Raw genomic sequence first — 25,874 nt, 5'->3', positions numbered from 1 at the left:
TGTTTGTTATGATCTCTGGCATCCCCCAGATATGCCTCCCTAATTTTATCAGCACATTCACCACTCTCTCAAACGGCTAATTCCCCTTCTCGTGGCACTTGCCGAGGGCGATGTGAAACGAACTACCCCAGGCCGCAGGTTGCTCTGCTGACAGTGTGTTTGCGAGATGCCGGACAAAGGCCATTTTTAAAACTGTCCCGCGACTCCTGCCTTGTCTACAGTCAGTCAGGTCTAGAAGGATGAAGTAAGAATCTAATGTTAAACAGAGCCTACCTCAGCAGGAGAAAACCAAACACTACTAAGCTAGGCTACTGAGACAGACAGTGATGTGGTGCTCATTGGAGAGGCTGAGGCAGGCTGCAATGCATGCAGGTGGAAGTAGAGGAGACAGAGAGAGAGAGGAAGCAAGCAGAGAGAGAGGTTTTTACAGTGGTTCCCAAACTTGGGGTCTGATCAAACAATTTAGGAACATAAAAAAAGATATGTTTCAATATGAATATCTCCACTTGGCCTATCTTCCCTATAGGCATACATTAAAATGCTATCAACATGCGAACAATACAGTTATAAAAATGTCACACGTTTTTGTTTTGTTGCTGATGCTGCGTGTCAGTGTGAATCATCTCCCATATTTCCTCCCTTTCAGGGGTATAACATTACAACTGTATAGCTAATAGGCTATGTGTTTGTAGATGGACTGAGGTGAATGAACCTACAGCAGCCAAGGTGATAACGGCTGGGGTCATTTTTGCTTGTTTTTGCTGTTTTCCAAATAACATTTTAAAGTGTTTTAATTGTATAGAAATGCAGTAAATAAGAATCTACTTTCCAACCCCCTGGACATCCAGATTTGGTTGTAAACAAACAAACGTTTCCTTAAATGCTGTGTGTTTCCAATGTTCTAGTATTGGTTCTATGTTGCTGTAATGGCAGAATATGCTCACTTGGTGGCAGAACTGGGGCGAATCAATTTCACAACAGAGTATTGGACATCTTCGTCTTGTTTCTGTTTCTGGACGGTTGAGTACAGAGACACTTCCTGGTTTTTGGAGCGAGAGAAGTGAACGCTGTCGTAGTGAACATCATCCTGGTCTACGGTGGCTGCTGTCTGTGTTGCAGTAAGGGTCATGGCCATGCTTGAGATGTTGTCATACACTGGACTAGAGTCTCCCTGATGGGGTGAGAGGACAGACAACATGAGGAGTAGAAATGTTCCACAAAGAATACACAGACATCACAGTCATCTTCTGATTCCAAAAGACTCACCTGTCCATCGTCTGCTATATCACTTGGGTCTCTTGTGTCAGAGGTGGATTTGGAGGCCTTCTTCCTGTTTTACACATGAATGAATGTATGAAGAAATCAATCAATCAATCAATGAAGTTACTAAAGTGAAATTATAGAAAAAAATATGCATTTTCACTCACCTGAACCACATGAGTCCAGAGAGACAGAGGATGAGAACCAGAACAACCACTATGATTCCTACAGCTGCAGTCATTACTGAGGTTTGTTTCCCTATAATATAATATGTATGATGTGAGTACATGGTATGTTCTTATAATCTAAAAACTAACATAATACAGAATATCAATACAATACATGTTAATACTAGGGGATCTTATAATACTTGTCAAGGGATCTCATAAGCTAACACATAATTATAAACCAAAGTGTAATCAGTCAAAACACAATTATTAAGATTAGCTTGAAACTTGTCATTTTGCATTGAAGTATTGAACATGGAACTTTACCTGCTACAATGATCATCTGAGCTGTAGAGTTCTTAGATGCTATTTTATTCCGGGCCTCACAGTAGTATTCTCCACTGTCCTCAGAGCTGATGTTAGTGATGCTGTAACTCTGTCCTGATGCTTTTGGTGAGGTTACGTTCTTCTTGTACCAGGTGTATTTGTCCACAGGTGGGTTGGCATCACTGCTGCAGGTCAGAGTCACTGAACTGCCCTCCACTATTCCACCAGAGGGACTGACTAACACTGAGGTGTTCTTCGGAGCGTCTGGTAAAGTAGAATTTGTCCGAGGATTATAATGGTGCAATTACAACCTCACATGACATATATCAAAATCTGTAAAGCCAGACTATAAAAAATAGAATCCACTTACACAAAACATTAACAGGAACACATTTGATGCTGAGCTGTACTTTACTCACATTTCACATTGACGTTGATATACTCAGACCTCCCTGTCTTAATCCCATTATAGACCTCACAGTAGTACTGTCCCGTGACTGATGACTTGATTTGATTGAAGACAAGATGTGGTCCTGCAGTCATATAGGTGGTTGATGGATAGTAGACTCCATTCTTCTTGTACCAGGTGTATTTGTCCACAGGTGGGTTGGAATCACTGCTGCAGGTCAGAGTCACTGAACTGCCCTCCACTATTTCACCAGAGGGACTGACTGACACTGAGGTGCTTTTTGGGCCATCTGGTGTTGAAGATGATGGATAAAAAGGAACTCATATAACATGAAATGCACATGGAGATGATGTAAATTACTATAGATTAGTATATTACACTGACATGTAGAATCATGTATTAGAGAGCTGTTATCAATGACTCACTGTAGATATATCAAAACCCCATGTACTCACATCTGACAGTGAGAGTCTCTTCTGGAGAAAGGATTCTCTCAAAGCCTTTTACAGCACATGAGTAGTTCCCTGCATCCTCACTGCAGACTGGGTCTAGGATCAGGCTGTTATAACTGGTGATTGGGTTGGTCAGCCGTTGTCCGTTCTTGTACCAGATGTAGGTGGGGTTGAGACCGACTGGACATTTGGTTCTACATCTCAGTGTGACTCTCTCCCTCTCTGACACAGAAGTAGGATCCATCTCTAACAGGATACCTAAGAGGAAACTTAAGTCATATTTGACTCCAGACAGGCGTGTGATGTGATTAGACTTGTCCTATTACAGTAGTAACTGTATGTCATTTACATTTACATTTACATTTACGTCATTTAGCAGACGCTCTTATCCAGAGCGACTTACAAATTGGTGCATTCACCCTATAGCCAGTGGGATAACCACTTTACAATTTATTTATTTATTTATTTTTGGGGGGGGTTGGGGTTTCAAATGTCTCCGGAAGGTGGTGAGTGACTCCGCTGTCCTGGCGTCGTGAGGGAGCTTGTTCCACCATTGGGGTGCCAGAGCAGCGAACAGTTTTGACTGGACTGAGCGGGAACTATGCTTCCGCAGAGGAAGGGGAGCCAGCAGGCCAGAGGTGGATGAACGCAATGCCCTCGTTTGGGTGTAGGGACTGATCAGAGCCTGAAGGTACGGAGGTGCCGTTCCCCTCACAGCTCCACAGGTAAGCACCATGGTCTTGTAACAGATGCGAGCTTCAACTGGAAGCCAGTGGAGTGTGCGGAGGAGCGGGGTGACGTGAGAGAACTTGGGAAGGTTGAACACCAGACGGGCTGCGGCATTCTGGATGAGTTGTAGGGGTTTAATGGCACAGGCAGGGAGCCCAGCCAACAGCGAGTTGCAGTAATCCAGACGGGAGATGACAAGTGTCTGGATTAGGAACTGTGCCGCTTCCTGTGTAAGGCAGGGTCGTACTCTCCGAATGTTGTAGAGCATGAACCTGCAGGATCGGGTCACCGCCTTGATGTTAGCGGAGAACGACAGGGTGTTGTCCAGGGTCACGCCAAGGCTCTTCGCACTCTGGGAGGAGGACACAACGGAGTTGTCAACCGTGATGGCGAGATCATGGAACGGGCAGTCCTTCCCCGGGAGGAAGAGCAGCTCCGTCTTGCCAGGGTTCAGTTTGAGGTGGTGATCCGTCATCCATACTGATATGTCTGCCAGACATGCAGAGATGCGATTCACCACCTGGTTATCAGAAGGGGGGAAAGGAGAAGATTAGTTGTGTATCGTCAGCGTAGCAATGATAGGAGAGGCCATGTGAGGATATGACAGAGCCAAGTGACTTGGTGTATAGGGAGAATAAGAGAGGGCCTAGAACTGAGCCCTGGGGGACACCAGTGGTGAGAGCACGTGGTGCAGAGACAGCTTCTCGCCACGCCACTTGGTAGGAGCGACCGGTCAGGTAGGACGCAATCCAGGAGTGAGCCGCGCCGGAGATGCCCAGCTCGGAGAGGGTGGAGAGGAGGATCTGATGGTTCACAGTATCAAAGGCAGCAGACAGGTCTAGAAGGACAAGAGCAGAGGAGAGAGAGTTAGCTTTAGCAGTGCGGAGAGCCTCCGTGACACAGAGAAGAGCAGTCTCAGTTGAATGACCAGTCCTGAAACCTGACTGGTTTGGATCAAGAAGGTCATTCTGAGAGAGATAGCAAGAGAGTTGGCTAAAGACGGCACGCTCAATAGTTTTGGAAAGAAAAGAAAGAAGGGATACTGGTCTGTAGTTGTTGACATCAGTGGGATCGAGTGTTGGTTTTTTGAGAAGGGGTGCAACTCTCGCTCTCTTGAAGATGGAAGGGACATAGCCAGCGGTCAAGGATGAGTTGATCAGCGAGGTGAGGTAGGGGAGAAGGTCACCGGAGATGGTCTGGAGAAGAGAGGAGGGGATGGGGTCAAGCGGGCAGGTTGTTGGGCGGCCTGCAGTCACAAGTCGCAAGATTTTATCTGGAGAGAGAGGGGAGAAAGAAGTCAAAGCATAGGGTAGGGCAGTGTGAGCAGGACCAGAAGTGTCATTAGACTTAACAAACGAGGATCGGATGTCGTCAACCTTCTTTTTCAAAGTGGTTGACGAAGTCATCCACAGAGAGGGAGGAGGGGGGTGGGGGGGTGGGGGGGAGGATTCAGCAGTGAGGAGAATGTGGCAAAGAGCTTCCTAGGGTTAGAGGCAGATGCTTGGAATTTAGAGTGGTAGAAAGTGGCCTTAGCAGCAGAAACAGATGAAGAAAATGTAGAGAGGAGGGAGTGAAAAGATGCCAGGTCGGCAGGGAGTTTAGTTTTCTTCCATTTCCGCTCAGCTGCCCGGAACTCTGTTCTGTGAGCTCGCAATGAGTCATCAAGCCACGGAGCTGGAGGGGAGGACCGAGCCGGCCGGGAGGATAGGGGACACAGGGAGTCAAAGGATGCAGAAAGGGAGGAGAAGAGGATTGAGGAGGCAGAATCAGGAGATTGGAGGGAGAAGGATTGAGCAGAGGGAAGAGATGATAGGATGGAAGAGGAGAGAGTAGTGGGAGAGAGAGAGCGAAGGTTGCGGCGGCGCATTACCATCTGTGTAGGGGCAGAGTGAGTAGTGTTGGAGGAGAGCGAGAGAAAAAAGGATACAAAGTAGTGGTCGGAGACATGGAGGGGAGTTGCAGTGAGATTAGTAGAAGAGCAACATCTAGTAAAGATGAAGTCAAGCGTATTGCCTGCCTTGTGAGTAGGGGGGACGGTGAGAGGGTGAGGTCAAAAGAGGAGAGGAGTGGAAAGAAGGAGGCAGAGAGAAATGAGTCAAATGTAGACGTAGGGAGGTTGAAATCCCCCAAAACTGTGAGGGGTGAGCCATCCTCAGGAAAGGAACTTATCAAGGCGTCAAGCTCATTGATGAACTCTCCAAGGGAACCTGGAGGGCGATAGATGACAAGGATATTAAGCTTAAATGGGCTAGTGACTGTGACAGCGTGCAATTCAAATGAGGAGATAGACAGATGGGTTAGGGGAAAAATTGAGAATGACCACTTGGGAGAGATGAGGATTCCTGTGCCACCACCCCTCTGACCAGATGCTCTCGGGGTATGCGAGAACACATGGTCAGACGAGGAGAGAGCAGTAGGAGTAGCAGTGTTTTCAGTGGTAATCCATGTTTCCGTCAGCGCCAGGAAGTCGAGGGACTGGAGGGTAGCATAGGCTGGGATGAAGTCAGCCTTGTTGGCAGCAGAACGGCAGTTCCAGAGGCTGCCTGAGACCTGGAACTCCAGGTTTGTGGTGTGTGCAGGGACCACCAGGTTAGAGAGGCAGCAGCCATGCGGTGTGAGGCGTTTGTGTAGCCTGTGCGGAGAGGAGAGAACAGGGATAGGCAGAGGCATAGTTGACAGGCTGTAGCATATGGCTACAATAATGCAGAGGAGATCGGAATTAAATGAACTAAACATCTGGGAAAGGAGAGAGCAGGGCCTCCCTCACCAAAAAACTCCCAAATATAACTCTCCCAACTTCCACCTCAGAAACTATAATTGTTTCACTGAACCACCCGAATAAAACTCTCCCAACTTCCACTTTAGAAATTAGAATTGTTGTAAACTACAGCGGTTCAATGTTTCAAGGAATAGACTCAACTTACTTTATTCAGCTAGCTAACTATGACGCCATAGCTAACTAGCATGCTAGCATCCAATAACACACAGTTTAGAGTATTACCTGTGACAGTCAAGATCACACCAGGAATTCCAGAAAATCTCCCCTCATCTGTTGTTAGTAATCTGAATTTGTATTCAGCCGAGTCATTCTCTGTCAGGTCTGTGATTATCATGGTGTGGTGATTCTCTGTGTTCCTGTTGTACCTCACACGACCTGCATACTCTGAGTATGAACTGAGATCTACAGGGTCTTTTTGTGTAAACCAGAATGAACCTTCTTCTATATAACTACTGGGATGAGTGTAAGAGCAGGATATGTCCACTGTGGAGTTCTTTAAGACACAGATTCTTCTGTTGGTGTAAGTCACACTCCAGCAGTTCTTATCACGAACACCTGAAAAATAAAGAGGCTATCTGTTAATAGTTTTAACGTTTCATGTCTTGTTTCTTTGGGTGCAAAGTAAAGAAGGAAAGTGTTAATTTCAAGTAGTTTCAGTATAAATCATAACCATTTTAGCTGTTGGTATTGGTAGAGTTAAACACTGTGTTTGAATCCACACTTTTTTGTATTTCCACTCACAGACTGCAGGAGAGCGGAGATCCTCATGGCCTTTTACAGCACAGGAGTAGCTGCCTGCATCCTCACTGGAGACTGAATATTTGACCTTGTAGGTGCTCTCAGCTAGATATTGTCCGTTCTTGTACCAGATGTAGGTGGGGTTACCAGTCAGAGTACAGGTGGTGCTACAGGTCAGCGTCTTGTAATATGTCCATTTCTCATCCACCTTTAGATCTAAAGGGAGAGGGTATGAAAACAACACCAGTGTCTGTCAGTTACCACCATTTCACTGTTCTCATAGAACATGTCATAAATAACTTGTTGTACTATACTATTTATGCAATACCTGTGAGACTGAGTGTGAATCCATGTGAGCCATCTTTCCATCCTGAGTTGTCTGTTTTATATCTGAAGTGATATGTTGCTTTGTCACTCTCTCTCAGGTCTGTTATTCTCAGGATGTAGTCCTTCTCTGTAGTTCCATGGTACTCCACACGACCTTCATACTTAGGGTCCAATCTCAGATCATAAGGCTTACCATTCAACCATTTGTTAAACCAGATTTTCTCTGTGACTTGGGTCCAACTGGGATATGTTACAGGACAGCGCAGGTCCACTGATGACCCCTTTAAAGCACAGACACTCCTCATAGTATTTTGCCCTAGAACACCTGAAACATAGTGCCATGTCACAGGACTCAACCATAAGAGAACTTCATTTGTGGTGTCAAGTACATAAACAAACAGACATGACAATATTACATCCAAATGCATGTAAAAATGTGCAGGATACTGTAGAACCCATCTACACAAATGTACATTCCCTTATACACACTACACGGCCAAAAGTATGTGGAGACCTGCTTGTCTGACATCTCATTCCAAAATCATGGGCATTAGTATGGAGTTGGTCCCCCATTTGCTTCTATAACAGCCTCCACTCTTCTGGGAAGGCTTTCCACTAGATGTTGGAACATTGCTGCGGGGATTTGCTTCTATTCAGCCACAAGAGCATTAGTTAGGTCGGGCGCTGATGTTGGGCAATTAGGCCTGGCTCGCAGTCAGTGTTCCAATTAATCCCAAAGGTATTCAATGGGGTTGAGGTCAGGGATCTATGCAGGCCAGTCAAGTTCTTCCACATCAATCTCGACAAACCATTTCTGTATGGACCTCGCTTTGGCATTGCGCAATGTGATCTTAGGCTTGTGTGTGGCTGCTCGGCCTTGGAAACACATTTCATGAAGCTCCCGACGTAGAGTTCTTGTGCTGACATTGCTTCTAGAGGTATTTTGGAACTCTGTACTGAGTGTTACAACCGAGGACAGATGACCCTCAGCGGTCCCGTTCTCTGTGAGCTTGTGTGGCCTACCATTTTGAGGCTGAGACGTTATTGCTCCTAGACGTTTCCACTTCACAATAACAGCAGTTGCAGTCGACCGGGGCAGCTCTAGCAGGGCAGAAATTTGACAAACTGACTTATTAGAAAGGTGGCATCCTATGATGGAGCCATGTTGAAAGTCACTGAGCTCTTCATCAGTAAGGCCATTTTACTGCCAATGTTTGTCTATGTAGATTGCATGGCTGTTTGCTCGATTTCATACACCTGTCAGCAAGTTGTGTGGCTGAAATAGCCGAATTCACTAATTTGAAGAGGTGTCCACATACTTTTGTATATATAGTGTAAGTCTAGTATTAATTTCAATATACATCATGGAAGTAAAAAGCAGTGTTGGTGTCAATCCTGTTTAAATTCCAGTCAATTCAGAAACTAAACCAAATTCCAATTCCAATTCTTCCAAATGTTCCTAATTGAAAAACATTGAAAATATTTGGAATTGGAATTTTAGTCTACTTCCTAAATTGAAATGGAATTTACTCCAACCCTGCTGGTGGTTGACAACATTCTAATTCTGCTACTGCTGCTGATGTGCTGAAGTGTGAATGGACCTAACCATCACTCACTGCGGTGTGAAAGATAACTATTTAATGTGAAGTGGAGACGCCTAACAGAATCAATCAATCAATCAATTTTATTTTATATAGCCCTTCTTACATCAGCTAATATCTCGAAGTGCTGTACAGAAACCCAGCCTAAAACCCCAAACAGCTAGTAATGCAGGTGTAGAAGCACGGTGGCTAGGAAAAACTCCCTAGAAAGGCGAAAGCCTAGGAAGAAACCTAGAGAGGAACCAGGCTATGAGGGGTGGCCAGTCCTCTTCTGGCTGTGCCGGGTGGAGATTATAACAGAACCATGCCAAGATGTTCAAAAATGTTCATAAGTGACAAGCATGGTCAAATAATAATCAGGAATAAATCTCAGTTGGCTTTTCATAGCCGATCATTAAGAGTTGAAAACAGCAGGTCTGGGACAGGTAGGGGTTCCATAACCGCAGGCAGAACAGTTGAAACTGGAATAGCAGCAAGGCCAGGCGGACTGGGGACAGCAAGGAGTCACCACGGCCGGTAGTCCCGACGTATGGTCCTAGGGCTCAGGTCTCTCAGTTGGCTTTTTCATAGCCGATCATTAAAGAGTTGAAAACAGCAGGTCTGGGACAGGTAGGGGTTTCGTAGCCGCAGGCAGAACAGTTGAAACTGGAATAGCAGCAAGGCCAGGCGGACTGGGGACAGCAAGGTGTCATCATGCCCGGTAGTCCTGACGTATGGTCCTAGGGCTCAGGTTCTCAGAGAGAAAGAGAGAACGAGAGAATTAGAGAGAGCATACTTAAATTCACACAGGACACTGGATAAGACAGGAGAAGTACTCCCAGGTATAACCAACTAACCCCAGCCCCCCGACACATAAACTACTGCAGCATAAATACTGGAGGCTGAGACAGGAGCGGTCCGGAGACACTGTGGCCCCATCCGAAGAAACCCCGGACAGGGCCAAACAGGAAGGATATAACCCCACCCACTCCGCCAAAGCACAGCCCCCGCACCACTAGAGGGATATCCCCAACCACCAACTTACAATCCTGAGACAAGGCCGAGTATAGCCCACAGAGGTCTCCACCACAGCACAAACCAAGGGGGGCGCCAACCCAGACAGGAAGATCACGTCAGTAACTCAACCCACTCAAGTGACGCACCCCTCCCAGGGACGGCATGAAAGAGCACCAGCAAGCCAGTGACTCAGCCCCTGCAACAGGGTTAGAGGCAGAGAACCCCAGTGGAGAGGGGAACCGGCCCGGCAGAGACAGCAAGGGCTGTTCGTTGCTCCAGCCTTTCCGTTCACCTTCACACTCCTGGGCCAGACTACACTCAATCATATGACCTACTGAAGAGATAAGTCTTCAGTAAAGACTTAAAGGTTGAGACCGAGTCTGCGTCTCTCACATGGGTAGGCAGACTGTTCCATAAAAATGGAGATCTATAGGAGAAAGCCCTGCCTCCCGCTGTTTGCTTAGAAATTCTAGGGACAATTAGGAGGCCTGCGTCTTGTGACCGTAGCGTGCGTATTGGTATGTACGGCAGGACCAACTCGGAAAGATAGGTAGGAGCAAGCCCATGTAACGCTTTATAGGTTAACAGTAAAACCTTGAAATCAGCCCTTGCCTTAACAGGAAGCCAGTGTAGGGAAGCTAGCACTGGAGTAATATGATCAAATTTCTTGGTTCTAGTCAGGATTCTAGCAGCCGTATTTAGCACTAACTGAAGTTTATTTAGTGCTTTATCCGGTAGCCGGAAAATAGAGCATTGCAGTAGTCTAACCTAGAAGTAACAAATGCATGGATTAATTTTTTCTGCATCATTTTTGGACAGAAAATTTCTGATTTTTGCAATGTTACGTAGATGGAAAAAAGCTGTCCTTGAAACAGTCTTGATATGTTCGTCAAAAGAGAGATCAGGGTCAAGAGTAACACCGAGGTCCTTCACAGTTTTATTTGAGACGACTTTACAACCATCTAGATGAATTGTCAGATTTAACAGAAGATCTCTTTGTTTCTTGGGACCTAGAACAAGCATCTCTGTTTTGTCCGAGTTTAAAGTAAAAAGTTTTCAGCCATCCACTTCCTTATGTCTGAAACACAGGCTTCTAGCGAGGGCAATTTTGGGGCTTCACCATGTTTCATTGAAATGTACAGCTGTGTGTCATCCGCATAGCAGTGAAAGTTAACATTATGTTTTCGAATAACATCCCCAAGAGGTAAAATATATAGTGAAAACAATAGTGGTCCTAAAACGGAACCTTGAGGAACACCGAAATGTACAGTTGATTTGTCGGAGGACAGACCATTCACAGAGACAAACTGATATCTTTCCGACAGGTAGGATCTAAACCAGGCCAGAACTTGTCCGTGTAGACCAATTTGGGTTTCCAGTCTCTCCAAAAGAATGTGGTGATCGATGGTGTCAAAGGCAGCACTAAGGTCTAGTAGCACGAGGACAGATGCAGAGCCTCGGTCTGACGCCATTAAAAGGTCATTTACCACCTTCACAAGTGCAGTCTCAGTGCTATGATGGGGTCTAAAACCAGACTGAAGCATTTTCGTATACATTGTTTGTCTTCAGAAAGGCAGTGAGTTGCTGCGCAACAGCTTTTTCTAAAATTTTTGAGAGGAATGGAAGATTCGATATAGGCCGATAGTTTTTTATATTTTCCGGGTCAAGGTTTGGCTTTTTCAAGAGAGGCTTTATCACTGCCACTTTTAGTGAGTTTGGTACACATCCGGTGGATAGAGAGCTGTTTATTATGTTCAACATAGGAGGGCCAAGCACAGGAAGCAGCTCCTTCAGCAGTTTAGTAGGAATAGGATCCAGTATGCAGCTTGAAGGTTTAGAGGCCATGATTATTTTCATCATTGTGTCAAGAGATATAGTACTAAAACACTTAAGTGTCTCTCCCGATCCCAGGCCCTCGCAGAGCTGTGCAGATCCAGGACAGCTAAGCCCTGGAGGAATACGCAGATTCAAAGAGGAGTCCGTAATTTGCTTTCTAATGGTCATGATCTTTTCCTCAAAGAAGTTCATGAATTTATCACTGCTGAAGTGAAAGCCATCCTCTCTTGGGGAATGCTGCTTTTTAGTTAGCTTTGCAACAGTATCAAAAAGAAATTTTGGATTGTTCTTATTTTCCTCAATTAAGTTGGAAAAGTAGGATGATCGAGCAGCAGTGAGGGCTCTTCGGTACTGCACGGTACTGTCTTTCCAAGCTAGTCGGAAGACTTCCAGTTTGGTGTGGCGCCATTTCCGTTCCAATTTCCTGGAAGCTTGCTTCAAAGCTCGGGTATTTTCTGTATACCAGGGAGCTAGTTTCTTATGACAAATGTTTTTCGTTTTTAGGGGTGCAACTGCATCTAGGGTATTGCGCAAGGTTAAATTGAGTTCCTCAGTTAAGTGGTTAACTGATTTTTGTCCTCTGACGTCCTTGGGTAGGCAGAAGGAGTCTGGAAGGGCATCAATGAATTTTTGTGTTGTTTGAGAATTTATAGCACGACTTTTGATGCTCCTTGGTTGGGGTCTGAGCAGATTATTTGTTGCGATTGCAAATGTAATAAAATGGTGGTCCGATAGTCCAGGATTTTGTGGAAAAACATTAAGATCTACAACATTTATTCCATGGGACAAAACTAGGTCCAGAGTATGACTGTGGCAGTGAGTAGGTCCAGAGACATGTTGGACAAAACCCACTGAGTCGATAATGGCTCCGAAAGACTTTTGGAGTGGGTCTGTGGACTTCTCCATGTGAATATTAAAATCACCAAAAATTAGAATATGATCTGCTATGACTACAAGGTCTGATAGGAATTCAGGAAACTCAGAGAGGAACGCTGTATATGGCCCAGGAGGCCTGTAAACAGTAGCTATAAAAAGTGATTGAGTAGGCTGCATAGATTTCATGACTAGAAGCTCAAAAGATGAAAACGCCATTTTTTTTTTGTAAATTGAAATTTGCTATCGTAAATGTTAGCAACACCTCCGCCTTTGCGGGATGCACGGGGAATATGGTCACTAGTGTAACCAGGAGGTGAGGCCTCATTTAACACAGCAAATTCATCAGGCTTAAGCCATGTTTCAGTCAGGCCAATCACATCGAGATTATGATCAGTGATTAGTTCATTGACTATGACTGCCTTTGAAGTGAGGGATCTAACATTAAGTAACCCTATTTTGAGATGTGAGGTATCACGATCTCTTTCAATAATGGCAGGAATGGAGGAGGTCTTTATCCTAATAAGATTGCTAGGGTGAACACCGCCATGTTTAGTTTTGCCCAACCTAGGTCGAGGCACAGACACAGTCTCAATGGGTATGGCTGAGCTGACTACACTGACTGTGCTATTGGCAGACTCCACTAAGCTGGCAGGTTGGCTAACAGCCTGCTGCCTGGCCTGCACCCTATTTCACTGTGGGGCTAGAGGAGTTAGAGCCCTATCTATGTTGGTAGATAAGAGGATTTTAGTCATTTAGCAGACGCTCTTATCCAGAGCGACTTACAGGAGCGCTCCCTATCAGTCTGGTCCTAAAGGGCCCTCAGCTAAATCCACTGTGTCATTCACACAAACACACGGGTCCATACACGCACACACACTGAGCAGAGATTCAAATGTTTGTTTGCATGTCTTTTTTACCCTGGTTAATCATCTCATCCCTATGTAGATCCACACTCCTACACTGAGACACTTTATGAATACTGGCCCTGATGTAACAACCAAAACACAGCTCAAAACATAACAAGAAGTAAAATGATACATTATCCTCAAGTATATGACTAATGACTAAAAACCAATAACCCAAAACTATATTTCAAGATATCATCAAGAGTACTTACAGATTGAAGTGAAGGGGAGAGGTATTGTACAGTGAGTCAATTTACTGGTAGTGTGGAGACAGACAGTAAGTGTCCGTTTCGTGGTTGACAAATACTTAAAGTAGTCAGAACACAAGTAGCTGATCCAGAACTGTCCTTTCCTTCCTCTTTAAGTCATTAACATGCATGAGGACCAGAACAGCATGTCAGGAAAGGGAGGTTACTGTATTAGAGTGGGCCCTACATTTCTAAAATGGACAAAATGTCCCCCATTTCCACTTTTATTTAAATACAGAACTATGTTAACAATATGTTGACTATTTTATTTGGAATGTTTATAATATCTTAGAATGTGTTGGGTGCCCACCTGTTCCATGATTTATTTATTCTACAAACTCAATCCATTTACACTCCTTTTCAGCTGTATCAAAGTGCTACTGACGGTTCTAGTGTTGTAGACTAGAGCTCCCCCTACTGGCATCTCAACATTACTGCAGCCTCCTAATAATAATGTCCTCTATAATGTTGGGCTAATAACAACATAACAAACTGGAAATGAATCAGGTAGAATGGTGAAACACAACACTGGCTACTTGATAAAGTCATATTTAATCACCCAAACCCTGATGTCTGTAGTAGTACAACATGCCACTATCATATTATGTTACACTGTTGACCCTTGTGTACAGTCCTGGTAGTAGCATTAGCTAACAGAGGCATCAGTATCATCATCACCATAGTCTGCTGTATTGACTGCTGCTGTCCATATACTGTATAGTCTAATGTAAACTGTTTTCAATATACAGTGCATTCGGAAAGTATTTCCACATTTTGTTACGTTACTGCCTTATTCTAAAAGGGATTAAATTAATTGATTTCCTCATCAATCTACACACAATACCCCATAATGACAAAGCAAAAACAGGTTTTCCAACATTATAGCAAATGTATTAGACATAAAAAACAGAAATACCTTATTTACATAAGTATTCAGACCCTTTGCTATGAGACTCGAAATTGAGCTCAGGTGCATCCTGTTTCCATTGATCATCCTTGAGATGTTTCTAGAACTTGATTGGAGACCACGTGTGGCAAATTCAATTGATTGGACATGATTTGGAAAGGCACACCTGTCTATATAAGTTCCCACAGTTAACAGTGCATGTCAGAGCAAAATCCAAGCCATGAGGTCTAAGGAATTGTCCGTAGAGATCTGAGACAGGATTGTGTTGATATCTGGGGAAGGGTACCAAAAAATGGCTGCAGCATTGAAAGTCCCCAAGAACACAGTGGCCTCCATCACTCTTAAATGGAAGAAGTTTGGAACCACCAAGACTCTTCCTATAGCTGGCCGCCCGGCCAAACTGAGCAATCAGGAGAGAAGGGCCTTGGTCAGGGAGGTGACCAAGAACCCCATGGTCACTCTGACAGAGCCCCAGAGCTCCTCTGTGGAGATGGGAGAACCTTCCAGAAGGACAACCTTCTCTGCAGAACTCCATCAATCAGGCCTTTATATAGCCAGATGGAAGCCACTCCTCAGTAAACGGCACATGACAGCCCGTTTGGAGTTTGCCAAAAGGCACCTAAAGGACTCTCAGACCATGGTTCTCTGGTCTGATGAAACCAAGATTGAAATCCTTGGCCTGAATGCCTAGCATCAGGTCTGGAGGAAACCTGGCACCATCCCTACGGTAAAGCATGTTGGTGGCAGCATCATGCTGTGGGGATGTTTTTCAGCGGCAGGACTGGGAGACTAGTCATGATCAAGGGAAAGATGAACGGAGCAAAGTACAGAGAGATCCTTGATGAAAACCTGCTCCAGAGCGCTCAGGACATCAGACTGGGGTGAAAGTTCACCTTCCAACAGGACAACGACCCTAAGCACACAGCCTAGACAACGCAGGAGTGGCTGAATGTCCTTGAGTGGCCCAGCCAGAGACCGGACTTGAACCCGATGTAACATTTAGTCTCTTTACCCTACCTACATGTACATACTACCTCCATTACCTCGACTAACCTGTACCCCCGCACATTGTCTCGGTACCGGTACCCCCTGTATAAGCCTCCTTATTGTTATTTTATTGTTGCTCTTTTATTTTATTTAGTATATATTTTTTCATAACTCTTATTTGTCTTAAAACTGCATTGTTGGTTAAGGGCTTGTAAGCATTTCACGGTAAGGTCTACATTATATTCAGCGCATGTGACAAATAAAATTTCATTTGATTTTGATTTGATCTCTGGAGAGACATGAAAATAGCTGTGCAGAAGCGCTCCCCATTCAACCTGACAGAGCTTGAGAGGATCTGCAGAAAAGCATGGGAGAAAATATATAGTTTAATGTAGCATGTTGTCCATATATAGTCTAATGTAGCCTGATCCATATATAGTCTAATGTAGCATGTTGTCCATATATAGTCTAATGTAGCCTGTTATCCATATATAGTCAAATGCAGCATGTTGTCCATATATAGTCTAATGTAGCCTGTTAGCTATATATAGTCTAATGTAGCCTGTTATCCATATATAGTCTAATGTAGCCTGTTATCCCTATATAGTCTAATGTAGCATTTTGTCCATATATAGTCTAATGTAGCCTGTTATCCATATATAGTCTAATGTAGCCTGTTAAACCTTCCGAGTGGCGCAGTGGTCTAAGGCACTGCATCGCAGTGCTAGCTGTGCCACTAGAGATCCTGGTTCGAATCCAGGCTCTGTCGTAGCCGGCCGTGACTGGGAGACCCATGGGGCAGCGCACAATTCGTCCAGGGTAGGGGAGGGAATGGCCGGCAGCTCAGTTGGTAGAGCATGGCGTTTGCAACGTCAGGGTTGTGGGTTCAATTCCCACGTGGGGCCAGTATATAAAAATAATGTATGCACTAACTAACTGTAAGTCGCTCTGGATAAGAGTGTCTGCTAAATAATGTAAATGTTATGTAAATGTTATCCATATATAGTCTAATATAGCATGTTGTCCATATATAGTCTAATGTAGCCTGTTATCCATATATAGTCTAATGTAGCCTGTTATCCATATATAGTCTAATGTAGCATGTTGTCCATATATAGTCTAATGTAGCCTGTTATCCATACACTATTATGTGAATATAAAGTGCTAATGAGGTACATACAGTATAATGTTTATATATAGGACTCTGATATGGTTCAGGATGTAGAGGTCTATGGATGACAGGAAGGTGATGCTGAGTCAGTTCATCTAAACCAACAACATTTACTGGCAGTGCAGAGAAACAAGAAGTAGCCTACAGTAAGTGTGAGTTCTGTGGTTGACACATTTTAAAAGTAGCCTAAAACGGGCGCTAAGACATTAACATGCATAAACAGCATATCAGAAAAGGGTTGCATTTCTTATTTTGAAGAGTGGGCCTACATTTTAAAGAGGCAAGATATGAACCATTCCCATCACTCCTCATCAGCTGTATCAAAGTGCTACTGAAGGTTCCAGTGTTCTAGACAAGAGCTCTCCCTACTGGCATCTCAACATTACTGCAGCCTCCAGTCTTCATATGATGTCCTCATTCATTTGGCCAGTAATAGGAATAGAATGAATGGATACTGTTCCATTCACTCCAGCCATTAAAATTAGTCCATCCTCCTATATATTCACTCACCAGCATCCTCTGTTGAACAGTACTGGTAGTAGCATTAGCTAGCACGTGAGGGCATAGCGGGATTTCTTATAAGCATCCGGATTAGTGTCCTGCTCCTTGAAAGCGGCAGCTCTAGCCTTTAGCTCGGTGCGGATGTTAACTGTATTCCATGGCTTCTGGTTGGGATATGTACGTACGGTCACTGTGTGGACGACATCGTTGATGCACTTATTGATGAAGCCGGTGACTGAGGTGGTATACTCCTCAATGCCATTGGATGAATCCCAGAACATATTCCAGTCTGTGCTAGCAAAACAGTCCTGTAGCGTAGCATTCGCGTCATCTGACCAGTCACTGGTACTTCCTGTTTTAGTTTTTGCTTGTAAGCAGGAATCAGTAGGTTATAATTAGGGTCAGATTTGCCAAAGGGAGGTCGAGGGAGAGCTTTGTAAGGCGCTCCCTCGTAAAGGTGGTCTACAGTTGTTTTTCCCTCTGGTTGCACATGTGACATGCTGGTAGAAATTTGGTAAAACAGATTTAAGTTTGCCTGTATTAAAGTCCCCGGCCACTAGGAGCACCGCTTCTCGATGAACATTTTCTTGTTTGCTTATGGCCTTATACAGCTCATTGAGGGCGGTCTTTGATAACAGTCTACATTAGACAAAGACCTCTCCCTCAGCGTGAGCAAGACAAAGGAGATGATCGTGGACTACAGGAAAAGGAGGGCCGAACATGCCCCCATTCACATCGACGGGGATGTAGTGGAGAGGGTCGAGAATTTCAAGTTCCTTGGTGTCCACATCACCAACAAACTATCATGGTCCAAACACACCAAGACATTTGTGAAGAGGACTCGACAACACCTTTTCCCCCTCAGGAGACTGAAAAGATTTGGCATGGGTCCCCAGATCCTCAAAATGTTCTACAGCTCCACCATCGAGAGCATCATGACTGGTTGCATCACCGCCTGGTTTGGCAACTGCTCGGCATCCGACCGTAAGGTGCTACAGAGGGTAGTGCGTACGGCCCAGTACATCACTGGGGCCAAGCTTCCTGCCATCCAGGACCTATATACTAGGCGGTGTCAGAGGAAGGCCCAAAATTTTTTCTAATTCTCCAGTCACCCAAGTCATACACTGTTCTCTCTGCTACCGCATGGCAAGCGGTACCGGCGAGCCAAGTCTAGGTCCAAAAGGCTTCTACCCCCAAGCCATAAGACTGCTTGAACAATTAATCAAATGCTTTAGTTTATTTTGGAAATATTTTCTAAACTCTATTTCTTGAACTGCATTGTTGGTTAAGGGCTTGTAAGTAAGCATTTCACGGTAAGGTCTGCCCCTGTTGTATTCGGTGCATGTGACAAATAAAATGTGATTTGATTTTATATAGTCTAATGTAGCCTGTTATCCATATATAGTCTAATGTAGCCTGTAGTTGCATTTCTTCTTTTGAGGAGTGAGCCATACATTTTTAAAAGAGGCAAGATATGACCCAATCCCATCACTCCTCATCAGCTGCATCAAAGTGCTACTGAAGGTTCCAGTGTTCTAGACTAGAGCTCTCCCGACTGGCATCTCAACATAACTGCAGCCTCAAGTCCTCATGTGATATCTTCATTCATTTGGGCAGTACTAGGAACAGAATGAATGGATACTGTTCCATTCATTCCAGACATTACAATGAGTCCATCCTCCTATATATCTGCCCACCAGCCTCCTCTGTTGTACAGTACTGGTAGTAACTTTATCTAGCAGAGGCATCAATGAACATCACCATAGCCTGCTGTATTGACTGTTTAGTCTATTGTAGTCTGCTGTCCATAAATAATGCCATTTAGCAGACTCAACTATCCAAAGCAATTTACAGTCTTGCACATAGACACTACCGTTCAAAAGTTTGGGGTCACTTAGAAATGTCCTTGTTTTCCATGAAAACATACATGAAATGAGTTTGAATAGGAAATATAGCATTGACAAGGTTAGAAATAATGATTTTTAATAGAAATCATAATTGTGTCCATCAAACTTTGCTTTCGTCAAAGAATCCTCCATTTGCAGCAATTACAGCCTTGCAGACCTTTGGCATTGTAGTTGTCAATTTGTTGAGGTAATCTGAAGAGATTTCCCCCCATGCTTCCTGAAGCACCTCCCACAAGTTGGATTGGCTTGATGGGCACTTATTACGTACCATACGGTCAAGCTGCTCCCACAACAGCTCAATAGGGTTGAGATCCGGTGACTATGCTGGCCACTCCATTATAGACAGAATACCAGCTGACTGCTTCTTCCTTAAATAGTTATTGCATAGTTTGGAGCTGTGCTTTGGGTCATTGTCCTGTTGTAGGAGGAAATGGGCTCCAATCAAACGCCGTCCACAGGGTATGGCATGGCGTTGCAAAATGGAGTGAAAGCCTTCCTTCTTTAATTTCCCTTTTACCCTGTGCAAATCTCCCCCTTTACCATCACCAAAGCACCCCCAGACCATCACATTGACTCCACCATGCTTGACAGATGGCATCAAGCACTCCTCCAGCATCTTTTCATTTGGTCTGCGTCTCACAAATGTTCTTCTTTGTGATCCGAACACCTCAAACTTTGATTCGTCGGTCCATAATACTTTTTTTCCAATCTTCCTCTGTCCAGTGTCTGTGTTCTTTTGCCCAGCTTAATCTTTTCTTTTTATTGGCCAGTCTGAGATATGGCTTTTTCTTAGCATCCCGGAGTCGCCTCTTCACTGTTGACGTTGAGACTGGTGTTTTGCGGGTACTATTTAATGAAGCTGCCAGTTGAGGACCTGTGAGGCATCTGTTTCTCAAACTAGACACTCTAATGTATTTGTCCTCTTGCTCAGTTGTGCACCGAAGCCTCCCAATCCTCTTTCTATTCTGGTTAGAGCCAGTTTGCGCTGTTCTGTGAAGGGAGTAGTACACAGCGTTGTACTAGATCTTCAGTTTCTTGGCAATTTCTCGCATGGAATAGCCTTCACTTCTCAGAACAAGAATAGACTGACGAGTTTCAGAAGAAAGTTATTTGTTTCTGGCCATTTTGAGCCTGTAATTGAACCCACAACTGCTGATGCTCTAGATACTCAACTAGTCTCAAGAAGGCCAGTTTTATTGCTTCTTTAATCAGCACAACAGTTTTCAAATGTGCTAACATAAAGGATCAATTAGATTTTTAAATTGATAAACTTGGATTAGCAAACACAACGTGCCATTGGAACACAGGACTGATGGTTGCTGATAATGGGCCTCTGTACGCCTATGTAGATATTCCATTAAAAATGTCCAGCTACAATAGCCATTTACAACATTACCAATGTCTACACTGTATTTCTGCTCAATTTGATGTTATTTTAATGGACAAAAAAATTGCTTTTCTTTCGAAAACAAGGATATTTCTAAGTGACTCCAAAATTTGAACGGTAGTGTATTTTACATATGGGTGGTCCCAGGAACCAAACCCATTATGTTGCAGGTGCCATGCTCTACCAACTGAGCTGCAGACGACCATATTCTGCATAGTCTAATGTTACTCATGTTCCTCACTGTTTCTCGTGTTAATATTACTCCTAAACACAACCCACCATCACTATGTCTCATGTTAATACTACTCCTAAACACAACCCACCATCACTGTGTCTCATGTTAATACTACTCCTAAACACAACCCACCATCACTGTGTCTCATGTTAATACTACTCCTAAACACAACCCACCATCACTGTGTCTCAGGTTAACACTACTCCTAAACCCAGCCCACCCACACAAAAACATGAACATGAACATGAATAAACTGAACTAAACTAAACACATCAACACAGTCCAGGGCCTGAATTTAGAAAGTGTCTCGGAGTAGGAGTGCTGTTCTAGGATCAGTTTTGCCTTTTAGATCATAATTATATGGACAGGGTGAACCTGATCCTACATCAGCACTTCTACTCTGAGACTTCATGAATATGGACCCTGAATTAAAAAATACAAAATATAATATAAAAATAAAATAAATAAACAGGAAATACACAGGTCAAAACATAACAAAAAGTAAAATGATACATTACCCTCAAATATGTGAATTATGACTAAAAACAATTGACCAAAAACAATATTTAAACATATTGTCAAGTGTACTTACAGAGTGAAGTGAAGTGGAGAGGTATTGTACAGTGAGTCAACTGACTGTCAGTGTGTGGAGACAAGAAGTAGTCTACTATAAGTGTTAGCAGAAGTAGGAGTAGCCTAAGTGTGAGTTCTGTTGGTGACACATTTTAAAAGTAGCGTGTGTGAACAGCATGTCACATAAGGGATGTTACTGTATCTCAATAGAAAATGTGCTAAAGTCAGCATAGTTGCATTTCTTTATTTGAGGAGTGGGCCTACATTTTTTAAGATGCAAAATGTGACCCATTCCCAACCCTCCTCATGAGCTGCATCAATGTGCTACTGAAGGTTCCAGCACAAATGAAAGGTGAATATGTTTGGTTCCAGTGTTCTAGACTAGACCGCTCCCTACTGGCATCTCAACATTACTGCAGCCTCCAGTCTTCATATGTCTCTACTAGTGTAGGAAATCCCAGACCTAGTGAAACAGCAAGAACATAGTTAACATTGTGGGAGGCAACCTGTCTGCCTAGGGAGACTAATATGTCCCAATCATGTCCTCATCCACTTTGTTCAATAACAAACTGGCAATAAGGTGCCTGATGTCCTCAATCTCCTCCCTTTCCCAAGTGTGGAAGTGCACACTTCCTGTCATGGAATTAAGTATGGGATTGGTGTGAACATTGGCTGGCTAGAGTTTCATCTTTGTTAACTAAATACATGTGAAAAAAGTATGCAAGTGCACACTTCAGGAAGGGTGTAGAATCAGGACGCAGTCACATTTTCCAATGAAGTATTTCATCAATGTTGTTGGTTTTCCTTGATGTATTCAAACAATTCAGTCAGAGAGCGAAATATGCAAATCTATGCCGCTCAGCCCGCCTATTTTTTATAACGGGCCAATCTGAGAAGAAGTGGGCGGGGTCAGAGGATACCAGTGGAGGTTTCAAACGGAATATGGCAGCGGATAAAGATACTGATGAAAATACATAAAATAGAATAAACAATGAAGTGATCTGACTTCCTTTAAAAGCATTTTTTTGCATCACACAACTGCTTTGAACAGAGTGGATTGTGAACAATATGTTGTGCTTCCGCTGAATTACAGCAAGACCCCATAGTTGGCTAGCTAGCTAGTTAGTTCACTTTAAGCTAACAATGTTAGCTAGCTAGCTAGTAAAAACAGACAACAGTGAGCTGAGCTGTCATTATGCCGAGGCGAGCTTCTCTGAACTGCAACCTAAAGTGTGTGTTTGTGTGAAAGAGGAGTCTTCAGCTAACTGATCTTCAGAGCATTGGACCCAAAATGAACCCTGACATAGGCTACATACAAGTTCTCCTATCTGGCTAACCACTACACCATTTTGTGTGTGTGTGAGAGAGAGAGAGATAGAGAGTCATTGTAAAGATATGGCAGTTGTTTAGAGATTTGCCTAGGTCTTCATCAGCCCTGTGTGCATGTTCCACCAGGGATACAGTGTGTAACATGATGATCAACCAGGATACTGGGGGTGATGGTGGGGTGGGGGGCCGCCTGCAGGGGGTGATGGTGGGGTGGGAGGCCGCCTGCTCATCATCTTGAACCCAGACTTCTATGTGGAGAAGCTGAGTCACGAGAGACCTGAGGTGTTCCTAGAGCTGGTGCTGCCTTAACGACCTCCCGGGGGCTGAGTTCTCCCTGCTGCTGGGGGATGAGGTGGGCCCCAAGACCCCCATAGAGGCTGAAGGGGGGAGCAGAGGGTGCTTCTTCTTCTTGACTATGCATGGTCTTCCTGGTACAATAGTGCCCCCAAGATAATAAATATATAAATTGCAGACATCTCAGAACAAATTAGTCAGGATTATTCTTAAACTTCTAGCACTTACGCATCTTGACTATTCCCACTTTGAAAGTCTTAGGTGGCTCAAAGTGGAGGATAGAGTCGCTCAGATTAAATTGTGTCTTGTAGATAAGAATGTCCACAGTAAGGTCCCCAGGTACCTATGTAACTACTTTAACTTAGTAAGGGATAACCATAACTATTCCACTAGAAGGAGTGAAACTGACGTTGTACTTTTTTAGATTTAAAAGTGGTATGGGGAAATAAACTTTTTTAAACTCAGCTGCCATTCTGTGGAATAGTCTTCAGAAGAATTTGAAACTTATAACCACCATAGGTAGTTTCAAGTTCTCAATGAAAAAATTGCTAAGTAGTAGCATGTCTCAAAAGTGAGTGGTAAGATTATAGTACGTGGCTGAGAAGGAAATAACTGGGATAGTATATGTTCTGCCTTTTCATGCCTGTTGTTTATTATATTGTGATTGTCTTGTATATATTAGGGATTGATTGGTTTATATATTAAGGGTATGTGAGACAAGGGAGGTGCACCTGTCTATAGTTGTTTATTAGGAAAGGAAATTGTACTAATTATCTCATGTTATGAAACAAACAACCATTTATGTCTGTCATTGTCTGTTGTCATTACAATTACCGCCTAACCTTGTTACGTTCCCCTTCCCCCTTCAAAAGGACCACAATGGAAATAAGCTGTTAATCTTTATTGTGTTATTCTTGATGATTTTCTTCAATTGTATGTGAAGGCGTCACCGGCTAGAGTGCCCTTATGTATTTTACAAATGGTCAAATAAATTCAATCAATCAACTTCCTCAAACGCAAAGATGAGAGGTCTTCAACCAGGTGTGTATTCACACACGTACATACCCAAACCACTCCTCACGTACTGCCACTTCCATGCTCACCTCAAAGTATCAGATACCCTCTTGCCCTTTTCACAAAGTTTAAAGAAAATTGCACAACGGCTAACAAAAAATCGTTGACATTGAATTGCACAGTTGATATCACTGTCACTGTCACTCCATACCTGGTCAGTCTATGTCATGGAAAGAGCAGGTAATACTTTGACCACTCAGTGTATATTATATTATATCACTTAGTTTGAATATACAGGTCTAGATATAGAGCATTTTTGTCAAACTTGATGTGTTCAGGTCTTCTTGGTTCTGGGTTTGTTGTGTTCAGGTCTTCTTGGTTCTGGGTTTGTTGTGTTCAAGTCTTCTTGGTTCTGGGTTTGTTGTGTACAGGTATTCTTGGTTCTGGGTTTGTTGTGTTCAGGTCTTCTTGCTTCTGGGTTTGTTGTGTTCGGGTCTTCTTGGTTCTGGGTTTGTTGTGTTCAGGTCTTCTTGCTTCTGGGTTTGTTGTGTTCAGGTCTTCTTGGTTCTGGGTTTGTTGTGTTCAGGTCTTCTTGCTTCTGGGTTTGTTGTGTTCGGGTCTTCTTGGTTCTGGGTTTGTTGTGTTCAGGTCTTCTTGCTTCTGGGTTTGTTGTGTTCAGGTCTTCTTGGTTCTGGGTTTGTTGTGTTCAGGTCTTCTTGGTTCTGGGTTTGTTGTGTTCAGGTCTTCTTGGTTCTGGGTTTGTTGTGTTCAGGTCTTCATGGTTCTGGGTTTGTTGTGTTCAGGTCTTCATGGTTCTGGGTTTGTTGTGTTCAGGTCTTCTTGATTCTGGGTTTGTTGTGTTCAGGTCTTCTTTGTTCTGGGTTTGTTGACTGTGCTGTAGAGAACAGACGGGTCCTCCTCAGTTGCTTGTGCCACCACAGGCCTGGAGAAAAAAACAGAAATGAAACTGAATGTGTGTCCCAAATGATACCCTACTCCCTTATAGTGAGGTAATTTTGACCACTAAATAGGGAATAGGGCGCCATTTGGAACGTAGACAGAACAGTTCCTTAAAACCCTCATCACATCACATCACTCCTTCATTATAGACATGTCATAGTAATTGGCTTGCGATGTCCATTGTAGGGTTTGTAGTTTCAGGAAATGCCATTTGGCCTGAAGAATGCTCATTCAACCCTTCAGATATTGATGGAGGGAGTTCTCAGGGAACAATGAGTGGTCACTAGGGGTCAACTGTTTTGTTTATTGATGACATCATTGTCTACTCCTCCAATAAGCAGCAACATATGAATGACCTTGATGCTGTCTGTGTGTTCACAATGTTCTATATAGTATTGACTCTACATTGTTGTAATGGCAGAATATGCTCCCAGTACTGGGGAGTTTGATTTTCACAGCAGCGTACTGGACATTCTCGTCCTCTTTCTGGGGTTGGGGCAGCTGGACGGTGGAGTACAGAGGCACTTCCTGGTTTTTTGAGCGAGAGAAGTGGACGCTGGCGTAGTGAACGTCATCCTGGTCTACGGTGGCTGCTGTCTGTGTTGCAGTAGGGGTCATGACCATGCTTGAGACATTGTCATACACTGGACTAGAGTCTCCCTGATTGGGGAAGAGGACAGACAACATGAGGAGTGGAAATGTTTCACAAAGCAATACACAGTCATCACAGTCATCTTCTGATTCCAACAGACTCACCTGTCATTCGTTTGATGTGTCTCTTCTGTCAGAGGTGGATTTGGAGGCCTTCTTCCTGGTTTGCGCATTAATTAATGAATTTATTCTTGAATAAATTAATTCATTAATGAACGAATTAAGTTAGTAAAAAAGTGTTTGAGTGAAATAATATTTATAAGATCACTCACCTGAACCACATGAAGCCAGAGAGACAGAGGATGAGA

At 43.7% G+C, this 25,874-nt stretch overlaps 1 protein-coding gene across 1 annotated transcript; it reads right to left on the bottom strand.

Annotated features, from left to right (window-relative positions):
- Positions 1-940: 940 nt before the first annotated feature.
- LOC123491598 (B-cell receptor CD22-like) lies at positions 941-25,539 on the bottom strand. Its single transcript, XM_045222755.1, has 9 exons — positions 25,353-25,539; positions 6,865-7,077; positions 6,346-6,678; positions 2,619-2,873; positions 2,174-2,452; positions 1,755-2,018; positions 1,428-1,518; positions 1,267-1,330; positions 941-1,171 (listed from the first exon to the last, which is right to left on the bottom strand). Exons 1-9 carry the CDS (start codon positions 25,537-25,539, stop codon positions 941-943), a joined length of 1,917 nt encoding a protein of 638 aa, XP_045078690.1.
- Between the last annotated feature and the right edge of the window lie 335 nt (positions 25,540-25,874).

This window comes from Coregonus clupeaformis, chromosome 9, assembly GCF_020615455.1.
Source record: "Coregonus clupeaformis isolate EN_2021a chromosome 9, ASM2061545v1, whole genome shotgun sequence".
NCBI classification, from domain to species: domain Eukaryota; kingdom Metazoa; phylum Chordata; class Actinopteri; order Salmoniformes; family Salmonidae; genus Coregonus; species Coregonus clupeaformis.
The sequence above is the reverse complement of the archived record's forward strand: the minus strand, read 5'-3'. Positions and strand labels throughout refer to the sequence as shown.

Bases quoted from the DNA above. Each gene is read 5' to 3' on its own strand.
- LOC123491598 (XM_045222755.1), bottom strand. From the start codon at position 25,539: ATGGTCATGACCCCTACTGCAACACAGACAGCAGCCACCGTAGACCAG. The intron at 1,519-1,754 runs GTAAAGTTCCAT...ATTATATTATAG, and splicing joins TCAGATGATCATTGTAGCAG to GGAAACAAACCTCAGTAATG. The intron at 1,172-1,266 runs GTGAGTCTTTTG...TCACCCCATCAG, and splicing joins ATATAGCAGACGATGGACAG to GGAGACTCTAGTCCAGTGTA.